We start from the raw sequence: 27,038 nt of genomic DNA, 5'->3' as shown, positions 1-27,038 counted from the left end.
ATGCTGGGACAAGGGGCAATGGGCATAGGTTGGAACACAGGAAGTTCCACCTCAATATGAGGAAAACCCCTTCCCTGTGCAGGTGCCAGAGCAGGGGCACAGGCTGCCCAGAGAGGCTGTGGGGTCCCTTCCCTGGAGACATTCACACCCCACCTGGACGCGGTCCTGTGCCCCTGCTCTGGGTGTGCCTGCTCAAGCAGGGGGTGGGACGGGGTGATTTCCAGAGGTGCCTTCCAACCCCTGCCATTCTGCAATTCTGGGATTCTGTGACTCTGATAGCAGACGTGAATAAAATCAAGGAAATTAAGGAGTTTCATTTCTTTCCTATATTTTTTCTATAGTGACAGTAGGTATTGTTAAAAAAAAAAACACCAACCAATAAAACCCCCCACAAAACAGTCAAACCTGGAACTGCTGGTGGATTTCTACAGCATAAGCTATGAGCTGCTGTGGCACAAATTAGTTGTGTCACCTTCTCTCCCCTCATCATTCCACGCAACCCTCGGTGCTTAAGTAAAATTATATTTTAAAGTGGCTCCTTTAGAAAGAGACGCCGAGCCCGTAAATTCCCCCATCGCCCCCTGATTCCAAAGGCGGGGGCTCCGGGCGGTCGCGCCCGGTTTTGTGGGAGCGCTCCGGCGGTACTCCGTTGCCCTCTGCTGGTCGCTGGGGTCCATTATCGTCCCGGCTTCGACGTCAAGTTGCTGTTGACGTCATACGTGGAGCTAAGTACCGCATCTAACGGCGACAGTCGGCTGGCATGAGCAAAGGGGCCGTATTTTCCTCTTACAGTAATGCAACTGCATCCGGTGGCCCTGAGAGAGAGAATTTTGTCACGGTATAAAATTGTGCCATATATGATGGTTTCAATAACGATGCTGTAATGGCCTGTTTCCTTTATGTAGCTGTTGGCTGTGTGATGAATGCTAAATAGCCATTTACTGACATTGCTGGTTTCTACCACTGGTGGGATTTTGCCATTATCAGAGCACCACGTAGCAAATAAAGCTCGTTAGAAACATGTTTCTTGGCTCAAGCCCAAGTGACTTTAGTTTTTTAGATTTTTAAATTTGAAAGAGTCTCAGGGCTTGATTTTGCCAAGACGTGCCTTCTGCACATGACCGGCTTGAATCACACCCAAAGTGTCTGTATGAACTAATACAAAAAGTGGTCTTTTCTTCCTCCATCATTTACATAAATATACTCAGATTCTGTTCCAACTTCAGCCAACAAAGCAAGCTCCAGCTACGCAATCCTTGAGACAGAAAATGCACCAGGGAGAACAGGGGGAATCGTAAGCACAAAAAGGTCCCTGACTTTCCTGCCCCTGTGTGAGAGGGATATTACAGGAAAGGGTACATCAGCAGTAGATTACACTGATGGATCAGGCTCTGTCAACAACTATTGCAGACTCATGCAGCATTCCCAGTGGAAAACTTACGGACAAAAAGCAAAAATATCACCATATGACACTAAGATAATTTCATCCTCGCGATGAAGGGGCTTGGGTGGTACAAAATCTGCATCAAGCAATTGTAAAAATAAATGCTTTAAGCCTCCCTGTAAAAATCTTAGAACACATTTTATTTTAATGTAATTAAGACAATCCAGAGTAATTTGCGTGATCATAAGGAACGCATCACCCTAAGCAACCAGAACCAACATCATGAAGTTTTCATCTTCTTTCACCCTTCTCTGCATGGCACTTACATACAGATCCTCTGCTAAACTGGTGTCAGTGAGTCTTTCCAAGCAGCGTGTCCTGAAGCTAACAGACCACAAGCATAAAAGGGACAGGTTGTACCACTCAGCTGTTGCCCCAGGTGAGCCAGGTGTCTGAAAACGCCTCTGTGAGGTATGCACTAGGGCATTTTTCAATAACTGACAAAAACAAGAAAGCATGACTTATGGTAAACAAATAAAGTACTGGCTTATCAGAAGAAAGCTCAATATGCATTCACAAATAATAAAGATTTGGCTAAATTCCTCATTCCTCATTCAATAAAAGCACAGATTCAAGAGAATGAGTAAAAGCTGTGAACCTTTTCTGGACCAACATTTATATAGGGCCTGATTTTATAAAAGGTTGATTCATTCCCTCCTACTGAAAAGCAAAGCCTAATAGATAAAAGCTAATCTGTTAAATAATCGCAAACGTTAGGTGTCACTGAGAATATTTGAAACTACACCTTCACTCAGTGTTTTTCCACTTCAATTTACCATCCTTTCCTCAGTTAGCTTGTGCTCAGTTTCAAGCCTGCAGGAAATTAAGAACTGCTGCTAGTGTTCAGTCTAGAAGTGCTGCTGGAAAAATTCAAGGCTTGTTCTGCCCAAGCCTGCAGGCTTGTATTTCTTTTGAGGCAGGTAGACACTGAAGGATTAGGATTGTTTGTAGAGTTAAACTTTGGAAGGAGGATTAGAGTTGTGGTTAGGGAATAAAGAGGTGCAGAAATGAGCCAATGGCTTTCTTTTTGGTAAACTCTAATCCCTTTGCTAGGGGATTACTGTCTTCATGTAGAACCCAGTCTGGAAATGGTTATTGGTTTTACATGAAGCTTGAGAGTGTCATGTGCAACTAGGGTTCTACAAAGCCCGCTTTGGAAGCCAAATCTGAAAGTATCCCAGCTTTTAAAATGCTGGATATGTCAGTGTGGTTTGTAATAACTAGAACTGCAGGAACCCAAGACCTCCAACACCCTGCAAACCTGCATTAACCTGACACCTTTTATAAACTTTAAAAAAAAATCACAAGAATGTAGGCATCTACTAGAGCCTGCCACCACAGCGTGTAAGCATCCTGCCAACATGTTTACTCACTGCTGTAATGAACACATGCAAGATTAGAAAGTTTGTTTAACTATTACTGGAAACCATTTTCCATCACAGTCCTTTCAGCTGTTTTACAAATACTGCAGGAGGAAATTCTGTCTTCGGGCTCATATGCTTGGAATGTGCAATGGTGCAGGAAGACTTAGCAGTGCCGAGCTATAACCCCTGGGAGCCCCTCATGCGAGTGCACCATAGGTCACTATGAGAGTAACACACACGAACATTAAGTGACATAAGCAGCGTCAAGAGAAGTAAGACTCACAGCCTATCCTAGTTCTCTTGTCAAATGATGTCATGTAATGTGCTTCAGATTAGGTTTGCCTGTGCTATGGCACAGCTACGTTATAATTGCAAGCACCAAAATAGGAATGGGTGGACATAAGCAAGTTGGTGTGGTCTCACTGTAAATCAGAGGCAGAGGAGGAACTAGAACTTAGTGATGCAGAGATCCAATTTCTCAGCTCTATCAAACACATATCCTGTTATTTCATAGCCATATATTGTTTCTTAGTATAGTCAAGCATAAACTATTTAAGGCAGGGATTCCCTATGCATGTAATTGTATGTTATGTAACAAGAGTGATGTGTCTAATTGTTACTTTTAAAAAAAAAAAAGAATGCTATGATTTCTGCCTTCCGTAGTAGTGCATATTTTCCTTGAAGTAATCAGGGACGTGTTGCTAGGTAGTTAATATTTAAGGTACCTTAAATATTTTAATGTGTCTATGCCTGTTGTTTCTAGGCAGCAATATTTGTTTATGATACTGTTATACAACCCTTTCTACCTTATATCCTTTATTCAGTGTAATCTAATATATCCGTACAGTTATATTTCAGTCCTGATACTTTTTTTCACAGAGTAACATATTGAAGTAACTACTCTTAAGAATGACAAAATATCTCTGATGTAGAAGATTTATTCTTTGTCAGGATGTACTGCTAGCATTTTTATTCTTTGTTTGTACAATCTTCAAAACCGAATAAAATACTTACACAAGGCCATTTAAAAGCTGGTATTTCTTCTGTGCGCTTTCAGCACCTATTACAGGTGCTTACATGTTTCACAAGTGTAGAATTCCCAAGTTTTAAAGTAAATCATATGATTTCAGTATTTTGGGTGGAGAGAAGCGCAATTTGGATTGAATTACAGTTAGTTTCATCTTCATCCCCATACTTCCAGGCATTTTCCATCTTAAGAGTTAGCTTTATACCTGGTATGCAGGCATGCAGAAATTTTGCTAAACGTTTGAATTTAATGGCTGAGGATAAATATCACTTTCAATTGGAGAGATAAATTAGAGTTGAACTCCCAACTTGTTTTGACCAAGCTCTCTATATTGTTAAGAGAAATCTTCACATGCAAATCTGCTCTGTCTCACTCTTTCCTAAGAGGTAACAAGCCAAGAGAAAGAAAGGCATTTCATGGTAGTTGGAAAGGCAGTTGAGGAGAGCAGGAATGGAGATGGGATGAGAGCTCATCAGAAATTATGACACTGAGGGAAGGTCCTAGGGACTAAGTAGTCACCAACACCTACTGAAATGCTTAACTAGGAATATGTGTTATCATTTCATCAATCCTTTGGAAGTAAAAATCTCTGTATTTTTGGCCACTGGGCAACACTGCTTTAGGTTTTTTGTGGTTTAATCTCAATTTTATTTAAATAAAAAACTTGCACTGACTTAAACGTTATGGCTCTTACTAACAGATTTTACACTCTGAACTGTGTACTTGGTGAGGAAAGGGAGGCTACTGACTCCTCATATTCTTTGCCACAGATGTATACGGGCTGCAGAAAACATACAGAATCACAGAACCACAGGTTGGAAGGGACCTCAGGGATTATCTAGTCCAACCTTTCTGGGAAGAGCACAGTCTAGACAAGATGGCCCAGCACCCTGTCCAGACAACTCTTGAAGATGTCCAACATGGCTGAGTCAACCACTTCCCTGGGGAGATTATTCCAATGGTGACTGTCCTCACTGTGAAAAATTTCCCTCTTGTGTCCAGTCAGAATCTCCCCAAGAGCAACTTGTGCCCGTTCCCCCTTGTCTTCTCCATGTGACTCCTTGTAAAAAGGGAGTCTCCATCTTCTTTGTAGCTGCCCCTTAAGTACTGGTACATGGCGATCATGTACATCATCTGCCTGCCAACTCTGTGGGAAATGCGCAAGAGAATTATTCCAGACATTGCTCATTTCTGCAAATGGAAGGAGCTGAGCTTTCCTGACAAGACAGAAATGGATGGGAACTCAAAATTCACCAAATGATGAAAAGCAATCTGTCAGGGCTTCAAGTAATCCATGTAGATGATTTTGCAAATCTATTTTGTTCACTGTCAGGTGCTGCAGAAATACAGTAAAGCCAGGCAAAGTTCCATACCCCTTTGTTGCTCAATTCAGTGTATTTTTTCTACTACTTTAAAACTAAGATTTTTAAATTAATTTTGTATTTGTGAAGGCAGCTGAACAGCTCTGCAGCCAGATCCTCTATCCACTGAGTAGTTATAAAAGAAGTAGTAACACTTCAAAGTTTTCTTGCCTGCTCACCTAATTCCTAGAAAAGGTGCCATTTCTCATTAGGAGAAGCTACTTATTTTCATGTCTGTTCAGTCGCCAGCCTTTTTACCAAGACTTCCAACAATGTTATCGATTAGTGCAAATGCTAACGGTGATTTTTGTATTTGTTGTGGAACAGGCCACAGAATACTGCGCAGTCCTTGTCAGATGTAAAGGACCAGAGATGAAGAGCTCCGTATTCCATGTTTAACTCTGAAACGTGAAGCGTGTCTTTACAGATCAGTGCCCTTTGGCATTGTTTTCTGAAAAAGGCATAGCAAATGCACTTTTCTTTTTATAATCTGAAATTTAACCCGTGATCCTCTCCTTCTGCTTGCCCTACAGTTTGCTAGTGCAGGGATGTATGGATACTAAAGGCTGGACCTCTTCCTTCCTTTCGTGCAGATTCCCAGCTTCTGGAGACAGCAGTGAAAATTCTGGTAGGCAACAACTGAACTAGCCTCTAATTTTTACCCGCCTTATTTTTTAAAGTTGCCTATTTGTAAATTCTGGAAAGGTGGTTGAGAATTGGTACATTTCACTGCTTTGTAACCAGCTTCTTGCCTATCTTAAAATAACTCTTGCTTTGGATTACACTGGCTGGCATATGATTACATTGTATCTGGTATTACAAAGAGTGGACAGACAGTTCACATTCGCACAGTGGTTCACGGGAGTGTAGACTGATACCAGATACAATACAATGGATGTGTTGTTTGTGCAGAGCTAGGAAGTCCCAATTATCCAGTATAAATAGCTCTTTCTTCACACAGCAAGGCTGTGACATCGACTTATCTTCAAGCTAATGCTTTGTCTTAAGAGAAAAATAGTTAAACAGACTAGTTCATTTGGATCTCCTGTGTACCATTATGAGATACTCCTACCCACATAAAGATAAGGTGAAAGTTCCAATAAGATCATTGTATCTATTGCTAAAATGATTATGTTCATATTTCATTAATGACAATATTATATATCCAGAGAAATTTGGATTTTGGGTCTTTATATTTATGTTAAGGCTCCAGGAAATCATGTTTTGTATTATTAACTTATGGCTTAAACTTCTATTCTACAGCCAGGGCTACTGAGCTCAGATTAGCTCTTCCTAAAGGCCTCCTTTACCCAAGTGGCCCAAAAGGGCTGGATTTGTTTCTGTCAAAAAACTGTTATTGATCAATATTAGCTTTTGTAACAAAACCAAAGATTGATCCAATATTTAGTGTTTACAGCCAATGATTTAGGTTTTAGTTTCGTAAGACACATGCATTTCATTCCTTGGACACAACAGGACCAAGAGCACAGAAGTTACTGCCCAGAACTAGTCCTTTAGTCTAAGCCCATTTTACCCTCATGTTTGTGTACGTCTTATTTAAGTTCATGATGCAGTAGTGTCTTTTATTTGGTTACCTGCATAATTAAAAAGATCAATACATGCATATCTAAGGAGGGAGATTGAAAACCTAGCAATTTAAAATCTTCTTATAAGCATACCTTGATTAACCTTTGTCTTCTTCAGCAGCTATTTGCCAGTCACCAGGAGTTTTTTTTCTTCCTATTATTTCAACTATCATTTTAAAAAGTAAACAGTGCCACATGATAGCCTCACTGAGGACACTGATACTGAGACTAAGGCTTTCCTAGGCTGGCCTACATTGCTTTTGGAGTGCAGGGGAACAACCTGCCTTTACAAACTGTCCTGTGTTGCTTTCCTGCCTTCTCGGTGGAGTTCCTCTTGTACTCCTTTCCTTCCCCAGCTGGTCTGCAAACACAGCTAACATGAAGTTGGAAGTGAAACGTATCCCAAATAAAGGGCTTGTACCTCTCACCAGAGAAAGGGAGGAGTGGGACACCAGGAAGTGCCACTGTCCTGTCTTAGTGTGCTTTTGGGGGCAATGTAACTATCTGCTGCCCCTTCCTCACGGTGTGGTATGATTTGGCCATGTGTAAATAGTCAAAATGCTGTATTTATAGGAAACACAATGCCTTGCTGCTGCAATTGTTGAAATATAGGGAATCGGCCACTACTGGCATTTAAAATATCACTAGCTGGACAAGATAGTGCAATCAGAAAATAGCCTAAGCTTTTACTGTGGTTCTGTGTACAGGCTTTTCATATCCCTCTTGCTACTTTTAAATGAGTTGAAACAGTGTCTTTCACTGACGTGGGGATTATTTGCTTCCTGAATAAATTAAATCCTTGACATTGACTCAAAATGAGCAACAGGCAGCTTTATTTTTTGTCTTATTGAAAAATCTTTGAGGTATTTTCGTTTTTTAAAATGGCTACTGCAAATGCAGTGTGTGTATTTGAACACCTTGTATTCCATGGCACATTTGCTGTTTGTTGCATGTCTGTTTTTGAAAAGCAGTGATATAATGGCATTCTTACTGCTAGTACTAAAAACCTAATTACTTTCTACCAGTTTCAAAGCCAAGTTTCTCGACTTACCCAGGGTCAGACCACAGACCAGCTAGTACCATACTGCAGAAATTCAAATTAATGAAGGGTCTTTTTCCCGGCTTCTGCCAGGTACTCACATCATTGGTACCTATGCAAGCAAGCAAGCAGGCTCTGCAAAGCTTACAGGGAATGGGGTGGGAATCTTCATCTGCTTCCTCCTTTGCTACTCCCTTCTCCCAGCCCATATGCAGTATTTGTAGCTATGCTGATGTGTCAAGGCATATATGCTGGACTGGGTGTAGTTTAATCTTGAGCAACAGAGGAAACAGAGACTATGACTCAGAGCAACAGTCTTCCAGCTAGGCAGCTCCAGGGCAGCTAAATGTACTTTCCCTTATTAGGCCAGATCATGAAACCTTGCTTCATTTTGCGTGGTACCTAATTCTGCAGTAGTATCACTGACTTTAATAATCAACTTTTAAAGTACCGCTTAGCAGAATGTAACTCTACCTCTAGCTTTGCTTCTTTAAAAAAAAAAAAAGTTGTAATTAAATTTGACTCTACCTACTCTGACCAACATTGAATGAGTCAGGCTCCATTAGCAGCACATGACATGTTCTAAAAGGATAGCACCTGTTTAACTTCTTTTAAATTTTATGTTTTTATGACTGTAATCTGAAATTTCACATTGCAATCTCAGCTAATGAGGTGGTTTTGATCTGAATTACTTTAATGGGCTACTAAGGGAAACCAGAAAGAGATAGGGCCTCACGCCTCCCACAGACCATGTTTATAGCTTAAGAACCCATAACTGATTTTCCTTGATTTAAGTTATTTTTGTTATATGATGTCATAGACATGTGTCCTCAACTTTACTGTAAATCCTGCAGGAGAAATGTGTCACAGAAGTGAGCTCATAGAAGAATTATGCAGGTGGATGAACTTTCACACCTCTTCTGCTGGAATGCCTACAATGCTGCTCCAAAAGCTGGAGTAGGCAAATGGTTACAAGACACTGTGTATTCTTATATGGTGCTGCTAACTATCAAAATGAAACTAAAAGAAGGGTCAACCTTCTACCTACAACTAAGCAGACAGTTCACAGTCCAATAGTCATTTTAAAATACATGCTGCATTACAATTTATTTTAAAATAACAGTATAGCATGTAAAGAGTGACAGTTCTAGATGACCACTTTCAACCTGCCTCCTAAAACCAGGTACAGATGGGTTTGAACCTAATTTCCAATTCAATTCTGTGATTCAGAGTATAATTCAATAAGTAATCTATTGCCTTGAACAGCTATACTAAAGTTTTCCTCATATGCTGTAAACATATGCTAGCAGGTAAAAAGATTTGTTCATGGTATAATGCAAGTCAAAGGTCACATCTGGAGTTTGGTTAGGACTCTTTCCACCCTTGCACTCATTCTGCACCGGTATGACTCTGCTGCTTTCATTTTACTTGGATGTAGCTGAAGCATGCTTTAAATAAGTTTGCTTAAGTGTAAGTTGCTAAACACTTAGAACAACCACAAAGTATTCCGTAAACTGTTCACAAAACAAGAGGACAACCTCTTAATCATAGTGGCTCTATGAATACAAAGTGTGTTTGACTGGAAATTCAGCAGTAGTTTTTAACAAAAGGCTGATGACTTTGCAGAACAAGTTAGGATGTTGTAAAGTAAATTTCTGCACGCCAACAGCAGTAGACACAGATTCCTTTATGTTATAAACATTTCTGTTAAATGGTGACTCCCAGGGAAGAGCGAGGAAAAAAAAGAAAGGAAAAAAAAAAAGGAAATGCTAAGCTGATTCTTTCCTCAAACCACATAAGTGCTACAGCAATAGCATTAAAAGGGAGCAAGTCAACGGAGGAAGGCACATTTTGGTCTTTATGAGAAAGCACCTGCCAAGACTTCAATTACAATGGTGTACTAAAAGAAAGCTCTATGTTTAGAAGAGTGTATTTTAAACCGATTACTGCCCTTACATTTCCAGCTTATAAAATCACAAGACTAAATCAGGCTTCTATATTATTTTATTTCCCTCTTATAATATAGCATTGAAGTCCTGCACACATATAAATATCCCTAGAGTTTCTTACACACTTTCTATCCATCATTACTTAAAGTGCCCAACTGTGAACATTAAAAATAAAAACATTACTGTTAAGAGTGGCTACACTAATAGAAGGACTGGTGTTCTGACAATGCAGGCCACTGATTTTACAAAAATCACCTGCAAAAGAATACACCCTAAACAACACGCAGCAATATTAACCCTGAAGTAGTTGGTTTGTTGTTGGGTTTTTTTTTCCCCACTCAGCTGATCTAAAAGTGATTAATGTACAGGGTTTATTTTTGAAACATGTCTTTTACATAGTGTAAGAGTAAAGGATAAATGCATTTCTTTCTTTCTAACTCCCTCCTTTCCCCAAAGTGTTTACTGTGTCCCAAGCTGCTATGTTGATTAAAAACCAGTTGAAAAGAGCTCTGGAAATGCATGCAACTTAAAATTCACTTAACCACACTTTAAGTTATAAAGTCTGAGAGATTTTAATTTCAGCATGGGGCTATGGTTCAGTTGGATTATTAGATGTGTTTGTCGTGGTGGTGAGATTGGTAAACACCTCTTCCTTAGTTTCAGGCTGATGTCTTTCCACTTTGGTTTCCTCTTTAGTATCTTTATTACTGGTATCTCCCTTGCTCTTGACAACCACAGGTTCAATCTCCATGATTTCCTGTGGTGGCTTAGGCTCTGGCAAATTTGGCTGAAGTCCATCAACTGGTTCTGGGACATCTTCTGCTTTCTGTTCAAGTCTTTCCAAAATATTCTGGACCTTCCTTACACCATCTCTCCTGGCCTGGCGCACATCCGCACGACCCTCAGGGTCCACTGAGTCTAGGGCTAGCAACTCTTTGGTCAAATACTCTTCAATCATCAAGTATTTCTTGTCAGTTTTCTTGCCTTCAAAGGAGTCGACTGCCTGCTCAAGCATTTGTACTTTCTCTAGAATTGCCTCCACTTTCAAAACACCAGGATGCTTTTGAGGTTCTCCTGTTTCCATTGTCTTCGGTGTCGCCGCTTCTTCAGGAGGAGGCCTTTCCTGGGGGGTAACCATCTTAGCAGGGCAGGGAACCTTTTTATCAGCTTTCTCTGCCATGGCTGGAGGCTTCTGGGGTGGTAGTTTAGCATCTGGTTCTTGGTGGGTGACCTGAATTGGGATATATGGTGACGGCGCCTCAGTTTCGGGTGGTGGAACTGCCTTGCTTTCAGGTTTGATTTCAGGCGGTGGGGGTGGTCTTGGTGGCTCTTGAGGTGGAACTTGTTGCGGACAAACCTGATGAGCAAGGCAAGTTTGTGTTGAGATACAATGAACAATGCTTCTTATTTCCTTCTAAAGAACAAGTAACCTAACTTCCAATTTTCTGTACTTCTATAAGTGCAATTTTCACACATGCCAGATGATTAATCTTTCCTGTCCATTGCTGAAATTTACTGTTTTAAAATGAAAAAGCACTGTGCTGGAGAGCTCAGTTATTGTTTTCAAGCTATTGCAGACTACAAGCACCAATCGACTCTCAAAGACATTAAACTTCAACCCACCAAATCCTGCCCATACTCACTAAAATGAGCCCTATAAGCAGTTTTATAAGAAATTACCTTAGAGCAAAGCCCTCACCTGACTTACATCAGCAAGATTTGTTGCAGCTGACTGCAGCACAGTCAAGATTTCATCCTCAGTGTGTCACTAACTGAGAGCTGTTGTTTGTTGAAAAGCTAACTACTTTGAGTTTTAATCCCATTTTGGGATATTCTCATCCCATTCCTGTTTTCAGGATGTTTCTTTTTTCACTACTACTTACTTTTTCTCATTTTACCTTTAGAGTATTTACACACAGAGGTTACTATGTCAATCTTATTACACCGTAGGGATTAGAGACAATCCCTGGGATTACTACAGATCTAAGAGTCATCAGATCAGAAATCTCTTCAAATTGAGATTAGTTTTGAAATCTTAGCAGAAAAGTGGACTCGTGACATCTGTATTTTCCTTTCCCTGCAACCCCCTTAGTACTTAATTGGGCACTTATACAGTGATTTTGGAAAGGTACTAGATCCAGCTCTCATGGATTTAGATGGCTGAAGTAAAATACCTACATTTATATTTAAACCAAATAAGCAATGGCCTGCGCTGACGATCTGTTACTGCTTTACCCATTAAATGTAAAATTTTATTAGGTAGCTTAAATTCTCACCCATAAAAATAAATTAGCATTATAACCTAGAATATGCCATTGAGTCTGAACATGGCAGCAGTCTGCCATTTTTTTGTCCTAGCACCCAGGTTTTCAGAACTATTAACCTAATTCTGTTCCTGTCATTTTCAATGTGAAATCTCTCCAGAGAGGAAATCAGGGCTTGTTTTTATACATCCCTCCTTCCACACACTCACAGTTACCAAATTCCCAGTAGTCTCTAACTGTAGTTTTAGTAAGAATTTTAACATGGAAAAAGTGTTCAATAAGCAACATGTTCTATGAGAAAGAACATGCTCCATGTGGGAAGAATAAAAAGCTGTAAGACTAGACTTTGCGGATCCTCTTTCTTCACAACTAAAATTACTTTGTGCATCTGATGCTATCCTAAATGGTTCTGAGACATCAATGAGGTATATTTACACAGATGCCACAAATCCCACGGACCTGATTTTCTTCTCACAAACATAATGCAACATCAGTGACCTCAGTGTAATTACACCAAATTATACTCTGACGAGAGGAAAATCAAATTGTGTGTGAAATCATATTTCAGCGATCCAAAGAGTCCACAATCCTGATTGGTGGAAAGACAGCTTGCTGCTAGTGTATTATCTCAGTATCTCCCAGTTTGTTTAAATACAGAAATGGAGACTGCTTGACATGCTTTCATGTACCTGTCAGTATGAGACAATTTTTCAGCTCTAGCCACACTGAACAGAATACCTGGCAGGTAATTTCCTTCCCCATTCTACGTACCTGGGGTCTGTCTACAACTGTCTGCACTCTGATGGGAGCTGGGGGCTGTATCTGGGTGGTAAGTCTGGCCGGTGAACTTTCACGGCTTGATGAGCCTCTCTGAGACACTCTGAATGGAGACTGTGCTCGCGTTGTCTTAGGCTCCCTCTCATCTGGTTGAATTTTGTGAAACACTGGTTGGTGCGCCTGGTATTCGCTCTGCTGGGCAGGGTAGTGTGTCTTCTGGGCCTGGTGGTAGACTTGCGTTGGTTGCCTTTGGATATTTTCGTGGATCACAGGAATTGGAATATAACCGCGAGGAAGCTGATGGCTTCCTGTGTTGGGTCTGCCAGAGGACTGAGGGGAAACCGTTGGAGAATCAGAAGCTCCAGGAGATTGAGGCTGCCATGAAAACAAAGCACATTACTAAATTTTAACCATTTTTGTGCTCACAGTACTTTTCATTTCCAAAGAGAAAAAGAGGAGATGGTCATAGAAACTGAACTCATGTTTCCGGCATGCAAGGTATCCATTTCCTTGTTTTTTTGGTGAAGGGCCTCACTAGACAAACCACAGAACTTGAGGGAGCATCATTTTAACGAGTAGAAACCTGAGCTACAGCATTCCCAGCCCTCAAATGAACAGGGAGTGGATGCTCAGTCAGAATGTTTGCTGCTTTTGCATGGCTGTTCCTGTCTAAACCTGTTAAATTTGAGGCAAACTAAAAGTTAAGCAAACAAATTATATACTGGAGATGAAAACAAACTCCTAACAGAGGCACACAGCATTTAGACTTCTGATCCCAGTCACACTAACAGATTTCGTTTGCTTTGGGTTTTTTGGGGTTGGTTTTTTGTGTTTTGTTTTGGGTTTTTTTTAAAAGCTTGTAACTGGGTAGCAGGCTATGGCGATGCAAGTATGGCTACTGCCCCTTAGATCCCTAAAAGCTTCCGACAGCTTAGCCCCTTGACACTAGCAGCGAGAGCCGCACTAACTTGGACCTGCTGTTAGCAGGAGTGAGTACCAGCCTCACTGCAGAATCCCATTCCCAGCATGTTCCAGGCTGTGGGGCTGCAACCTGAGGAAAGGCAGCTTGTTTGCTCACAGCTCCCTCCCTCCTCCTGCTATGCCAATCCATCACGTCACCTACTTTGCACCAGCTCCAGCAGTTGTTAGGCTATTCTCTGACGAGTTTCACTAAGTAAGAGGCAGAAAAAAAATTGTTTCCTGGCAGCTTTGTTACACAGCTGAGTGAAAGGCCAGGTCAGACTGGAGCAGGATAACGCAGCCAGAGGCAAAAGAAGGGCAAGCAAGGCAGGAGAAGGGCAACAAGACCTGTCTTTTTGGTACTGGTGAACTGCTCAGCTCAGCCACCCATGAAACAGCAACCTTAAATAAATAAATGCTGGTTTGTATCATGGTACCTGTCACTGCCACTACTGGTGGCCTTGTCAACATGGGGTTTAAAGACTCTGGTCAGTTGGTACCCACACTGCGCTGCCTAAGTAACAGCAAGTTTTGAGGTCTTCCGTAGTTATCTCAGAGGGCTTTGGCAAGAGGCACAGAAGACATGTTGCTGAAGCTATTCTGTATACAAGATAAAATGTATTCCCAATTGTGCAGTGCTGGGAGAAGGAAAAACTGGGCCTCCTGTCCTGGCACTGCATGGACAAGACATTGTTAGTCAAGACAGCTGAGAAACCTGCTAACAGAATTTTAATTACATCGTTGAGACTCCAGACAGGTTTCAGAGCCACCACGGCTGAATTACAGACCTGATGATGTATTTTCAGCTTGGCGAAGGCCGAATTTCCTGCTCATCTTACTTTGAATGAAAATGAGGTTGATATTTCCATATTTTACAAGAATACCAATTCTACTAATTCTTTAGAGGAACAGGCAAGCCAAAATCCTACTCTCTGAAACACAAAGCAAACAGGATGAACTTTTTTTAAAAAAAGTTCATAGTTTGAAAGTATTTTAACATGCCACTGAATGACAAAAATACTTTACAATTCATTTTGAAAGCTATATATCTGTAAATCTATAGACTTAATACAACTGAAGTATTAAACTGGAAAGCAAAGATCACAGCAGTACCACTTCTAAAGTGGCCTGTGTTGTTAGCTAACTGGCCATTTTGGTTTTTTCTCTCCCATTTCATTCTCTTCAGTTTCTGACTCATGATGCAGAACAAGACATGTGCCTGGATCGTCCACTTGTGGGGGAACCACTATAAACCCTAAAACAATCCTTCCCTGCTGCAGGACCTGCATGGCTCAGAGGCTCCCTTTTTGCAGAAGCCATTTACATGCATCTGTTTCTGCAGAATCATTCCAGAACGAAAGCAGGCGATGACAGAAAAACCTTACATATTTATGCTGCCATGACTGTGCGCTTCTGCATTTTAATACTCTGGAAGTACTGGGAAAATGTAATCCTGTGGCAAGTTTGGCTTTCTGAAGGGTAAACTACCCATGTGACATTCAGGTCATAAATGCTGCAAAGACCAATGCAAACACACCCCAGCAATACTGAGAAGTTACCTCGGGTCCGTGCGTGGCCTGCGCTTGAGCTGCTGCAGCTGTTGTTGTCTGTCCACATTGTTTATCTGTCTGAGAAGCTTCTGCTGGTCCCCTTGGAGGGGACTCGGGGCTAGCATAGGCCCCCCTTAGAGGTGGCTGTGCCTGCATCGTGGTAGGCACAGCTTCTGTCTTGTATCGCTGCACACTGGGCTGCGGAGCAGAAAAGCACGGGTGCTGCTGTCTGCCATCAATGCCCTCATGGATGACAGGAATAGGGATATAGCCAGCCCGGAGCTTGGGGTATCCCATGTTGCCTTCTCTTGCTGGTGGCTGCTTGGGGCTATCGCGAGATGGACCATTTGCTGACGACTGGCCTTCCTAGAAGTTAAAAACATGACACAGCAGTTGCTGGTAGCTCAGCTCAATACACCTGGTGAGAAAAAGCTGCCCTAAAGGTCTGTCCTAAAAGCAGTATCAGCTGAATATGAGAAGCTCAGACCCTCTTGGGTCCATGCAGGACAGCTCACAGCAGGCTCTAACACTCCAGATCTGCAGGCAAGAGAAGAAAGTAAGCTAAAAAAATCTGCTTATGTACGAGTGTTTCACCCCCACTTCTCATAAATACCAACTTCCCCTTTAAAATACCTGCCTAATTACAACAGGATTTCTTACTTACCATACATTACTTGCATTTAGCCATCAGCCCAGCCCCTTCTGAAAGAGCTCCTCCAAACACGTGCCTGCAGGACCAGACACATTTCCTTACACCTCTCAGAACCTACCAGATGCTATAGATAACATCTGACAAGAAACTTTCAAGGAAGCTTAATCCCATCAGAAGTGCAATGTTTGCTGGTATTATTCTACCCACTGGCTATCTAAACAGCTACTAATGCCACATACTGAAGGATATATTCACTTTCAGCTGTGGGAGGATCCAGTTCAGTAAATATTGAAGGAGAGGAAAGGGGAACACAGGACCGTGTAACAAAGAGGAAAACGCTGAAAAGCAAGATAAAATAAACCCCTGCAATGCCTGAGTATGCCCACTGGACAATGTCAAAGCTCTGGCAAGGGTGGAAGTGGTTTGTACTAAGAGCCCTCACAAGTCCTCTAGTAAGTTCTTCCTGCATCGGTCATTCTATTTTGAGGCCCTGTGAGGGCCAAGTTCCAGATGTATCTCTAAGTCAGATCATATAACAAGCACCTCTGTCATTCAGAGGGTAATGTCATTATTCAGTAAGAGGAGAATTTAATAAGGGGACATATGGTGCAAGTGTTGGAAACCCTATTTTTAAAGGGGTATTTGAGCTACAAAAACATTTAATGTCACTTCTGTACACACTAACATACTAATTAATTGAGAATTAACTATTTTACCAACCAGATCTTGAGCTTTCTTCCTATACAACAGTATCCCCTTAAAAAGTGATTTCTGAGAATTCCTGTGAACAGTGAAACTGCAGAGAATAAACACTATTATTTAAGTAAGCTAATAAAATAAAGATAACAAGCACTGAAAGGAACAAGTTCAAAGTCAGAGCTTTGATGTTGCATTTCTTTTTACTCATTAAAAACCACAAACAAAGGAAAAATTCTGAAAGAGGCACAGAGGAGAGCCAAGCCTAGAAAGTTTGCACAGAGAAGTAATTTGAAGTTGGCTTTTCCAGTTGCAGAACAAGGATGATCTCATGCCAAGGTCTGCACCAGGATCCACTGCCGACAGATGAGTCATTTTAAATTCACTCTACCAGGAAACCACATTCCTCTGCTGAATGCAGGCTGTCTAGAGGCTTCAGGACCCTGAGGAACAACAAGCATTTGCTAGTTCACCTTCTACCAGAAAAACCCTGAACCTGCAGCACTCCCGGCAGCCATCTCTCCCAGGATCTGGAGGGACGCGCAGTTATGCCAGCAAACTCCGTTTGCCGGAAAATAAATTTGAGGTGTGCTCAGCTAGCAACAGTGCGAGGCTGTGTCAGAGCCAAATGTTGGCCAGGTGAGCAGAGCTGAGCAGGGAGAGAAACTGATGATTCGACAGTCGGAAGAAGCACCTTGCTGCTCCGCGCTGACTCGATGCATTCTGTGCCCAGCGTGCACCAGCTGCTCGGCACAGTCTCCCTGATGGAGGGAGCAGGCAGCAGGCTGCGGTGAAACCCGAGAGTTCACAGCCAGCCACCCCACCTGCAGGCACGGCTCCCACAGCTATAAAAAGAAGATTCACTCACTTCCAGTGTTGTCAGACTCCCCGTGGGAAGGGTCGGTGCTGGGAAGAGTTTAGGAGCTGGGTGGGCCAGCAGCACTGACAGATGTCCGGATATGAGAAAGCACTCAGCCACACTTGCTCCCCTCCACCTGGGTGTACAACATATCTGCCCTAGTGTGTGTGTGTCTGTGTGTGTGTGTCTGTGTCTCTTAACCGTGCAACTGTCTTGGAGCAGTCCTCAGTAAACAAATGTAGCATCCCTTTCTTTTTCCCCCACTGTCAGTAGCTCTGAGGCTTCCTGATCCACATTGTTCTCTTCAACCATTAATATTTACCTCTATAAATGGTTTATGGTGTTAGCCACTCTATATCACAACATCTTCAACATTCCTTCTTTCCTGTTCCCTTTCTCCCCACTGTTTTGTATGCCCATGAACGTACACAACCTGTCTGCTTTGAGACTCCCTGCAGTGAGGTGTGACACTGCAGCACCATGACCAAAGGCTAAAGAGGCCTTGGGGTCAGGTAGATGGCTGCAAGTGGTGAACAACAGCAAGTGTACACAGATCCCAATACTCCCACAGTCAGGCTTTCAGCCAAAGCCGTTCTGTTTCGGCAAGGGAGCCTGCATTTCCAGCTTGGACAAACAGGTTCTGGAATACTTCAGGAGAAGCTCAGGTGTGCCTGGGGACACTGCGGCAAGGGGGAGGAACAGAACTGAGCTCTGGAAAACTCTCAATGTTAACTCTACAGAGAAGAGATTCATGGTTGGACACTATGAACCAAATGAAATTATTCTATGGTTCTATGGATTCCCTCTGAATGCTTTAATTCCTGCTCCACAGGACAGCCATCCAGGAGACCAAAAATGGCCATTTTTTTGTTTTATTTGCCTTCTTTCAAATACAGTTCTTGCTCATTCTATTAACAAACATGTTACCTGAAAAAGCCCAGAGCTCACATTTAACACAAATCTGCACAGAGAGATATGACCAATAAATAAATGCAAGTGGTAGTCTGTCACCTTTCCCAGTTTAAGTACAAAAAACAGGAACCCTACTCAGATTTCTGCATTAAAAAAACTGAAGTAAGTTTCTCCTGCCCTCATTCAAGGAAACAAGTTCTTTGACAATAACATTGAGAGTAATTGTAAGCAACAGAGCATCGATGAATCTTCTCATCAGTAGCAGGACTGACAATCAGCACTGCAGGAATCCCAGCTGTGATCACACACTTTCACATTTAAGAGACAGAATCCCCAAAAAGAAACAAAATAAAATGAAAAAAAAAACCCAAACTCTCCCTCGAGCAGCTCAGAAATTTTGACAACAGTCCTGGCCTACACTTCGGGTAGCCTGAACACCACTAGAAACTCAGACCCAATCCACCATTTCAAGAGGTTCTAGACAAGTATAAAGGAGCCATCATTGCCAGCCAAGAGAAAAAAAAGCATCACTGTGTTTTGAACAAGCTGCAAGTAGAGCAGCCAAGCCGTGCTGGGAGATCTGCTCAGGCAGAATGACAGCACTCCCACCTCTAGGACGAGGACATGCATTTCTGTTGTGAGGCCATCACCATGATAAATAAAGGTGCAGCCAGCACGAGTTGTGCAACTGGAAAAAACACTTCATACCCCCACATCCTACTCCTGGCTTCCCATGGGAAGGGCACAGTCTGCAGTGACGCTGAAATCCTCAAACTTGCTCAGATTTTAAGTGAGTTCTGACACTGCACGCCACTGGATCGAAAAAAGTGACAGCAAGAATAAAACATATCGTTGCAACAAAACTCCCAGTACAGCTGTACTATTTGGAGTGGATAATGGCCTAACTCCTCATGTGCCCCAGTGACTGCTCAAGTGTGATTCCAGACTGAAACACAAAAACCTGCAAACTCAGTCACTGCTGATGCTAGCAAATTGCCACTGAAGTCATCCAGATGGCTGTACCAGTAGAATGAGATTTGTCAAAATACTCTGGATGCATGCTAGATTACTTGAATGGTTGTATCAAACTTGGAATCTCCCTTTTGAGACTGCTTGCATAGTATGTTTTTCATTCCTCTTATACTAAAATGGTCTACAGAAAAACAAGTTAAAAAGCAAGTTTTGCTGCCATCACACTCTTGCATTTTTCCTCACCTGTACTGATATTATTTGTAGTAAATTCAGTTCTCTAAAGCATGTATGCATTATACATACGTGTAGCACCTCTGTAGCTCTTGCAGGGCAGCAGTGCAAATATTTAAATTGTATTTGTTTTGTAAATATTATCTAGCAAAGGAACACAAATTTCAAATATTACCAAGAGATTAAATGTCTCTTTCTGTATGCAAACAGACTCCAGTATGGTTCTGAACTTCTAAGCTGCTGCTGTGAAGAGTATCATGCAAATAAAAGTATTCTGGCTGCTCAAATGACTGAGAAAATGCCAGTATCTGACAAAATGTGACTTGAGAGCACACTTCCCATGATTTTATGCCTGGATCCTATATTTAGGAAGACAGGAGTAGTATGATTTTGTTCTTTAACAGAATACAACAATAAAACTAGAATGACCGACTGAAATAAGACAACTAAGTTTTTGCACATATACTCAAATCTAATTTTTATCAAAAATAGCCATGAATAACCAAAAAAGCCAGTAGTACCTAATATTCAAATCTGAGAATGCTGTACCAAACCTATTTATTTAAAAACAAAGAAACAACCATTTTATGTCATGGAAAGGCAAAACTTTTACCATTAGAACTGGATTTCATACCTGCTCATATTTTACTTTTGGCCAGACCTTTCTTTCTCGCTATTACACTAACTAGACAAACTACAACTACTACACTAGCTTTGCTACTGATAGAAATCAGCATATCCAAGTATTCCTTCTAACTTGATTAAAGTACTAAAAAGTTTCTCAACAGTCTTTGTGTTTAAGCCTATTAATAGCACAACATTACCCTGAAGTACACTTCATTAATACTTCCCAGAGAACTATACAAGTGGGCAGGTGGAGAGTGATTTGCTCTCAGCGCTGACCCCTAACTTCCTACCGCCATGCTTCAGCCACTGAAGATTTTTTACATTCTCACTCTTTTACTCACAATTTGTGCTTAAATATATACACTGAGCACATAGGCCAAGATATCATTAGCTAATGACTGAAGGAAACCATGAATAAGCTTAGTCGCATGAGCTGTCCCAGTAGAACTTTGTGTCGGTCACATCATGTAACCCCTTTATACGCCAAGCTGCTTTTGATGTTTTACTTGTTGAATGCCGAGTTTTATTTCCCAACATACACACGTGTAGGCAAATAGGCCTTTTGTCCTCTCTTATAATTATCATGTTGTATTATACAAGTATTACATTAACATATGCTCTAACTGATGAAGCACAATGATGTCAATAGAAATAAATAAACACTATTAAAAATTGAAGGGGAAATCTAATCCTAAACTTTTCAGAACAGAGAGCCTTACTGGAACATATATGTTGGGTATTTTGAAGACCAATCTTGTTTCAGGAACTCAAACTGGTTTTTTGATCACCAGGATGATCCTTTCTTAGGCTAAAATGTCCTGGCACAGACATGACAACACTTGCCCTTTATGCCCAGGAGTGGAAGTTTGCCCTTGCACAGTAAAGCATCCGATGGGCCAAAATGAACACATTCAGAGAAAGAAGTAATGACTGCTACGAAGGGCAGAGCACTCTTAGGAAAGAGCTGGTGTCACCACCCACCCTGACAGCTTTAGTGGACAGGGTTAAAGAAAAGCCCTTTAGAGTGCTAACAGAAATACCCTTTGTCAAGGGTGATGAGAATGACGCACTTTATTCAGTTATTTCTGTTCACTGCCTGCTTACCTAAGAAACAGGTGGTCAACCTGTTGCCTTCCTGCTCTTACCAGTGAGCCAGAAATTTGTAACAGGGAAGAAAGTACAAGCCTCAAAAATTAGCAAAACAATGCCCCATTAAAAAAAGAAGTAGCAGCAGCTATCAAGTGAAGAGTCAGCTGCAAATTTCACAGGTTATAGTCAAGGTCTACATTTTCATCTAAATTTCGTTCTGCACACGGCAGTTTTCTGATTTCACTTCCTTAAAGAGCAATTTTCCAACACTAAAAACACTTGCTAAACTGCATCCTATTTATCGTTATATTATAAGGCTTTGCCATCAGCCATAAAAACATACTTACGTGCTACCTGACCAACTGGGCAATGTTAGACCAGTCACTTCACCCCCCATGTCTCATTTTCCTGTCTGTAAAACCAAGAAGGAAAAATAATCAAAGCAACAGCTTCTACAGCTTATTTGAAGACAAAGCATTTTTCGTCTATAATTATGTAATTTGTGTGAACAAGCCATTTCTTCTATTTTATATTTATATTTAACTTGGCATGAAGAGAGGGCATAGCTGACGCAGAAAAGGGTGGAGACAGAGCTACCTAGAGAGTGATACCACCTATATACCCCAAAGCATATTGGATTGTTACCTGCCTTATCACGGTTCATGTGGGAATGATTCTATTTTTGCCATGTGGTTATGGAAAAGTCCTGCCTGTGTATACGTTGTAAGTGTTGTAGATATGATTCCTAGGTAAGAATGCTGCCACCTGGCACAAGTATTCTTCCTTTCTCCTTAGATAAGGAGTACGCCGTGTTGGGAGTTACACAGAACCATGAAAGACCTTACTTGCTTTTCCTCTTGCATGACTGCCCAGGCACTGCCGCATTACTTCTAACATCATTTCTGCGTGCTGCTTTCTCTCATGTCCTATTTGATCCATCCCTTGTTTTCAGATTAATTGCTTTCTCCATAAATCAACTCCCTGCTTACCATGTTCTATCAAGGGGGGCTTTAAATAACTACACAAAGCATTTTCAGGGGATCTGGACAAAGCCAGTACACAACCTTCCAAAAATCCTCTACTTATAATTTTACCACATATTTTTATGGTATTATATTAATATTCCAAATTTTTGGTATTTTACTTTGGTACACCAAATTTATGGTATTAATATACCGAATATTATATTAATATTTACATATTATGCCTTTTTAGTATTCAGTACCTTTTAAATCCAGTAACTAATTTATTAACCTGACTGAGACAGAATGTACATCAGCATAAGTAATATAAGAATCACTGCAGGTAAGAGACCTAAATTGCTACCTAGTCTTACATTCCCTTCCACTGATGCGAACCACTGCAAAAGACGCAGAGTTTCAGAGAGGCTGTATTGAACTGTCAGTGCAATTTCTAATTTGGTCTACCAAGAATTTTTTAGTCAACTCGAACGTGAGAAGTCATGGCTCAAAAATAAGTTCACTGCTAAAGAGATGGGAATCGAGTGACTTAAGACTTATTTGGGGAAGCAGAGAAAAAAGAGATGCAGCAGTCATGAAGGGTGAGGATGGAAACTTAGGTGTAGTTAGTTGTTCCCCAAATACCAGCAAAGTCATCAGTGAGAGGGTAAGATGGCGTCTTCTTCCTTTGTTTAGGCATATGCAGTCACTGTTGCAATCAGTAAGTGCATCACTTTTAGGATGGCTCCTAGACTTTGTCGCTGGCTGGCACAGCGTTTATCTCAAACCTAAGGCATTAGTGAGCTATTGATCATCGTAATATCAGTTCAGTGAGGCTCAGCACAGTCAATTCCTTTAGTCTATTTTTAGTTGCAGTATTTCCCATTGGGTTTACTGCATGTGGAAACGACATATGCAAGGGGCATCAATAAATACTTATACAAGCTTGTTTTTGTTTTCTTCTTTAAATATAACCTATTTTTATCAACACTTTGGGGAATACCAAGTAAACAGTTTAACATTTTAAGACAATCTTGCAGCAAGTATGCTGAGCTGTCATGGTGTAGATTAACACAGAGAATACCAACAACAGATAAGCATAGGAAATCAGTAATTCTACCAAAGAAAAGATAGGAAGAGGAGTGGCATTGCTAGTAAACACTTTTCTAGTAAAACTATACACATATGTGCTTCATCATATTGATTGTACCTTTGAATGTCTTAGTATGACCTAATTAGACACTTGGAAGAAAATAGTCTACCAAGAGGTCAGTCATTTGCAGAGTCATGGCTTATTTCTCACTGGAGTACAGCAAGAGATTTTCTGTTCTTCCTCAGGAAGGTGTCCCTAGTCTGGCCTTATACTGCAATGATTTCATACAAGTGGCAGAGCTAAACACAGAGGGGAAAGACACCCATCCTTTGTGTGGGTAAAAAAGGGCCAGACTGAATAAGAAAATAAGAGAGCCAGCTGAATTTATGAATGCATCTGAAACACATAGTTAAATGCAAAATCAAGGTCTGGTTCCTTTGCTTTAAAATGGCTCTCCCACGGGTTAAAATTTTAAAAGAGCCATCTCTCCCTTTACCTGATGATATATCCGGTACAGTTCACTGTAGTCAGCATAGTTACACTGATGTCAAGCCTAGAGTAAGTGAGAAGACCAAGATCAACTACTTGCGAAACACAGACTTCATTATTAATACTGTCTCAGCTATAGTACTTAGCTAAAAAAGCTCAGTTGGCTTTAGACCTGTGCTCTCTTCACTGTCCACTTACAGTGTCACAACTCATTTAGTTGCTTAGGTCTCTTCAGAAAGGGAAGGAATATTCAGAGAGAGAATATTGATACATGTACTGTACAGGTTACTTAAAGACAATCAACAAAACCTCTGATTGCCATCAACAAAATCACTAGTTTCACTGGCTGATTTCAATGAAAGCAAGGCAGTGCTAAGTCAGTGCAAGTTTGGTAGAATAATCCTTTAAAAATGCGTGAAGTCTGACACACGTGGTCAACTTTTGCAATTCTCATATCACTTCCAAAAGCGAGCCCCAAGTTCTCATCTCAGCTAAAGTAAAAATGTGGGAAATCAGAAAGCTGTTCATATCTGGGCTCTCTTTCTGACAACATCTGTGGTTTTGTCCTTCCTACCCCTTTAGGTTTAAAATAGGTCTAATGCCTTCAAAAATCACTGTTGGATTTGAAATTCAGTGTCAGTGGGTCATCTGTCTTCTTTGGCATCGTCTAGCTAAGAAAATATTATTCAGGAAGAGAAATACTTTCACTGGGTCTGGCTCTGAGACTCTTTTGCTAAATAGTACCTGTTCTTGTGAAACACACTTAAGAGCTGTGTCAGAAGCTGTCCAGTAGTTCCAGCAGATATTCATAACTCACAGCTCTGACAACTGGCTGTATCAGATCACAGTCACACACAACTTCCACCACCACACACTAGAGGGGTTTTTCTTGGAGTAGCATTAGACTGGAACTCCCCCAAATTTTCCAGATTCACTTTCTATATTCACCTCTGGAAGCATTTCCCTGTCTCCCAAAGCACACGCATTCCTGCTTACAGCAAGCAGTAACAGGTTTTCCTGTTTGCAAAAAAGTGTTATCCCACAAAAGCTGTTCAAGAGCAGGTGCAACTTCTATCTGCAATAACCCTTGCAAGTCAGCAGAAAAGGAGGCACTTTTCACTACCATGGATTTCCCATCAGATAGGGGTGAAAATTTGTTTCGTTTCAGGCCCCCGCGCAGGCAGAGCACTGACCCACCAGAGCACTTCAAACTGTTTTCTCACAATTACCAAAAACAGCTTAAATGTGGTTTTTCTGTTAAACGGGTTAGTTTCAAGTGGTATTTCCATAACAAAAGCCTTTGAGTAAACAGCACACTTTTCTTCTCAAGTATGTTTTATGGTTATAAAAAACACGCTATTTGTTATTTTTATCACCAGTGTTAGCAGGTGCCTCCTTACAACAGGAAGATGGTGCCTCCAAAAAGGAGTCAAAGAACTTTTTTCCTATGCCGGTTTCAATATTCCTATTATCAAATTACATATTATTCCTACATAATTATTCCTTACTTAATATCCTATTATCGGTTGTTTATAGATCAAATGAACTAGCCCTTCAAAAGTTGAGAAAGGGGGTTAATTTGCGGCAGGGGAGTCCGTCCCTGTCATGGCTTTCCAGCGCCGGGCTGCTCTCACACCGAGCCGCGGGCTGCGCTCACGAACTGGGCAACTACTATTTTATGCGACATCGAGTTCTTAAAACAAGGGGGCTTCCGCTGAGAGCGGTGCCCAGCAGCACCGTCCTCCCGAGTCACCGGTGCTCCGGGCGGTGCTGCCGGCCCCCCCGGCCCCGCTCCGGCCCCCCACGGCGGCAGCCGCCCGCGGGCTCTCCGCCAGCCCCCGCCTCGCCCGGCGCCGGCCACGGAGCTCCGCAACGGGCCGCTGCGCGGGGAACCCCCTCCGGGCTGGGACCCCCCCGCCCCGGAGCCAGCCCCCGGTTCCGCTGTGCCGCGGCGCCGCTCGCAGGGAAGCGCCACCAAGCCCCGGGAGGACCCTTTTCCCACCAAGCGACTTCCAACTTCGGCTCAAGTTTCCAGCACTTTCTGCTACAGCCGCTACATTGCTGAAATACCGGGGCGGCGCGGAGGGCTGCGCCCCAAGTGGGCCGCCTATCCCAAATCCGGGGGGGGATCCGCCCGAAAGGGCCATCCCCGACGGCCCCGGCAAAATCACGGCCGCTCTCCCCTCCGCGCCTCTCCTTCCATGGACATATTTGGACTAAGATAGGGCTTTTCTCTGAGCATGCTTAAGAACAAATCCAGACCAGGCAGCTACCGAGAGGGTTAGTGACCAGGGAAAAAAAGAAAATAAGAAGGAAAACAAAACTTGACATGTAAAAGTCCGGGCTGCGTTTCTGATTTCTCAAAGGGCACTCATTGTTCGGGCTGTTCACAGCTGAAAAATAAATCAAGGGTCGCGGCTCCCCTGGCAGGCCGGGTGGGCTTAACCAACTTTAAATAAACATTACAGGGCCGAGGTATCAAATGATTTAATGCACAAAAAAGGGACCGCAGTGCGACAGAGACAAAAGGCAGCTCCTGCCCTCACTGCATCGCCATGCGCCGAGGGGAGCGCCCGGCCCCCCCCACCCTCCGCCACGGGACGGACAGACGGACGGGACAGACGGACAGGGGAGGGGTGCCGGCCGCCGTACCTGCGCTGCCGCCCGCAGGCGCGGGTCGCTCCAGGTGGTGGTGCGGCTGTTGTGATCCACGAAGAAGGGCCAGCCCGTCTGCGGGTCGATCTTGATCTCCCAGCCTGGGGGCAGCGGCTCGGCGCTGCCCTCCGTCTGCGGCGGCGGCGGGGAGTGGGCGGCGGCGCTCATGGCGGGCCGCGGCCAGTACCGGGGCCGTGCCGTGCGCACAGTGCCGGGCGGGGGCGCCGGACCGGCGGCTTTATCCGCCGCGGGGCGGGGGGGGCGGAGGCGCGGGGCTGGAAGTGTCTGGAAACGGCGGCACGGGGGGCGGTGGCGGGGGAGGGACGCGGAGGAGGAGGAGGAGGAGGAGGAGGAGGGACACCGAGGAGCTGGCCGGCTGGAAACTTCTCGTTGTCTCCAGCAGGGCTCGGCCGACCTTCGGGTACCGGGCGCCTCTCGCCGGGGCCGGGTCGTGCCGTGCCCCCCGCCCCGAGGGCACCGGTC

General features: G+C 42.7%; 1 protein-coding gene and 1 long non-coding RNA gene across 3 annotated transcripts in view; one reads left to right on the top strand and one right to left on the bottom strand.

Moving 5' to 3' along the window:
- LOC142063547 (uncharacterized) overlaps nt 1-23,721 on the top strand; it is a 38,807-nt gene extending 15,086 nt beyond the window's left edge. Inside the window, exons 3-5 of one of the 2 annotated variants that reach the window (XR_012662806.1) lie at nt 4,606-4,796; nt 5,730-5,824; nt 16,980-23,721. This is a non-coding gene — a long non-coding RNA (uncharacterized LOC142063547). Of the gene's footprint in view, nt 1-4,605; nt 4,797-5,729; nt 10,182-16,979 lie in introns of those variants that run through there. The other variant, XR_012662805.1, reaches the window with a different exon arrangement.
- On the bottom strand, nt 9,808-26,836 carry BAG3 (BAG cochaperone 3). Its single transcript, XM_075107375.1, has 4 exons — nt 26,553-26,836; nt 15,331-15,687; nt 12,806-13,186; nt 9,808-11,127 (listed from the first exon to the last, which is right to left on the bottom strand). Exons 1-4 carry the CDS (start codon nt 26,721-26,723, stop codon nt 10,360-10,362), a joined length of 1,677 nt encoding a protein of 558 aa, XP_074963476.1. The 5' UTR covers nt 26,724-26,836; the 3' UTR covers nt 9,808-10,359.
- Nucleotides 26,837-27,038: the final 202 nt, after the last annotated feature.

The sequence above is a fragment of the Phalacrocorax aristotelis genome, chromosome 12 (assembly GCF_949628215.1).
Source record: "Phalacrocorax aristotelis chromosome 12, bGulAri2.1, whole genome shotgun sequence".
NCBI lineage: Eukaryota > Metazoa > Chordata > Aves > Suliformes > Phalacrocoracidae > Phalacrocorax > Phalacrocorax aristotelis.
The sequence above is the reverse complement of the archived record's forward strand: the minus strand, read 5'-3'. Positions and strand labels throughout refer to the sequence as shown.

Bases quoted from the DNA above. Each gene is read 5' to 3' on its own strand.
- BAG3 (XM_075107375.1), bottom strand. From the start codon at position 26,723: ATGAGCGCCGCCGCCCACTCCCCGCCGCCGCCGCAGACGGAGGGCAGC. The intron at 15,688-26,552 runs GTACGGCGGCCG...TTTAACTTCTAG, and splicing joins GCCTGCGGGCGGCAGCGCAG to GAAGGCCAGTCGTCAGCAAA. The intron at 13,187-15,330 runs GTAACTTCTCAG...TTTTCATGGCAG, and splicing joins AGGCCACGCACGGACCCGAG to CCTCAATCTCCTGGAGCTTC.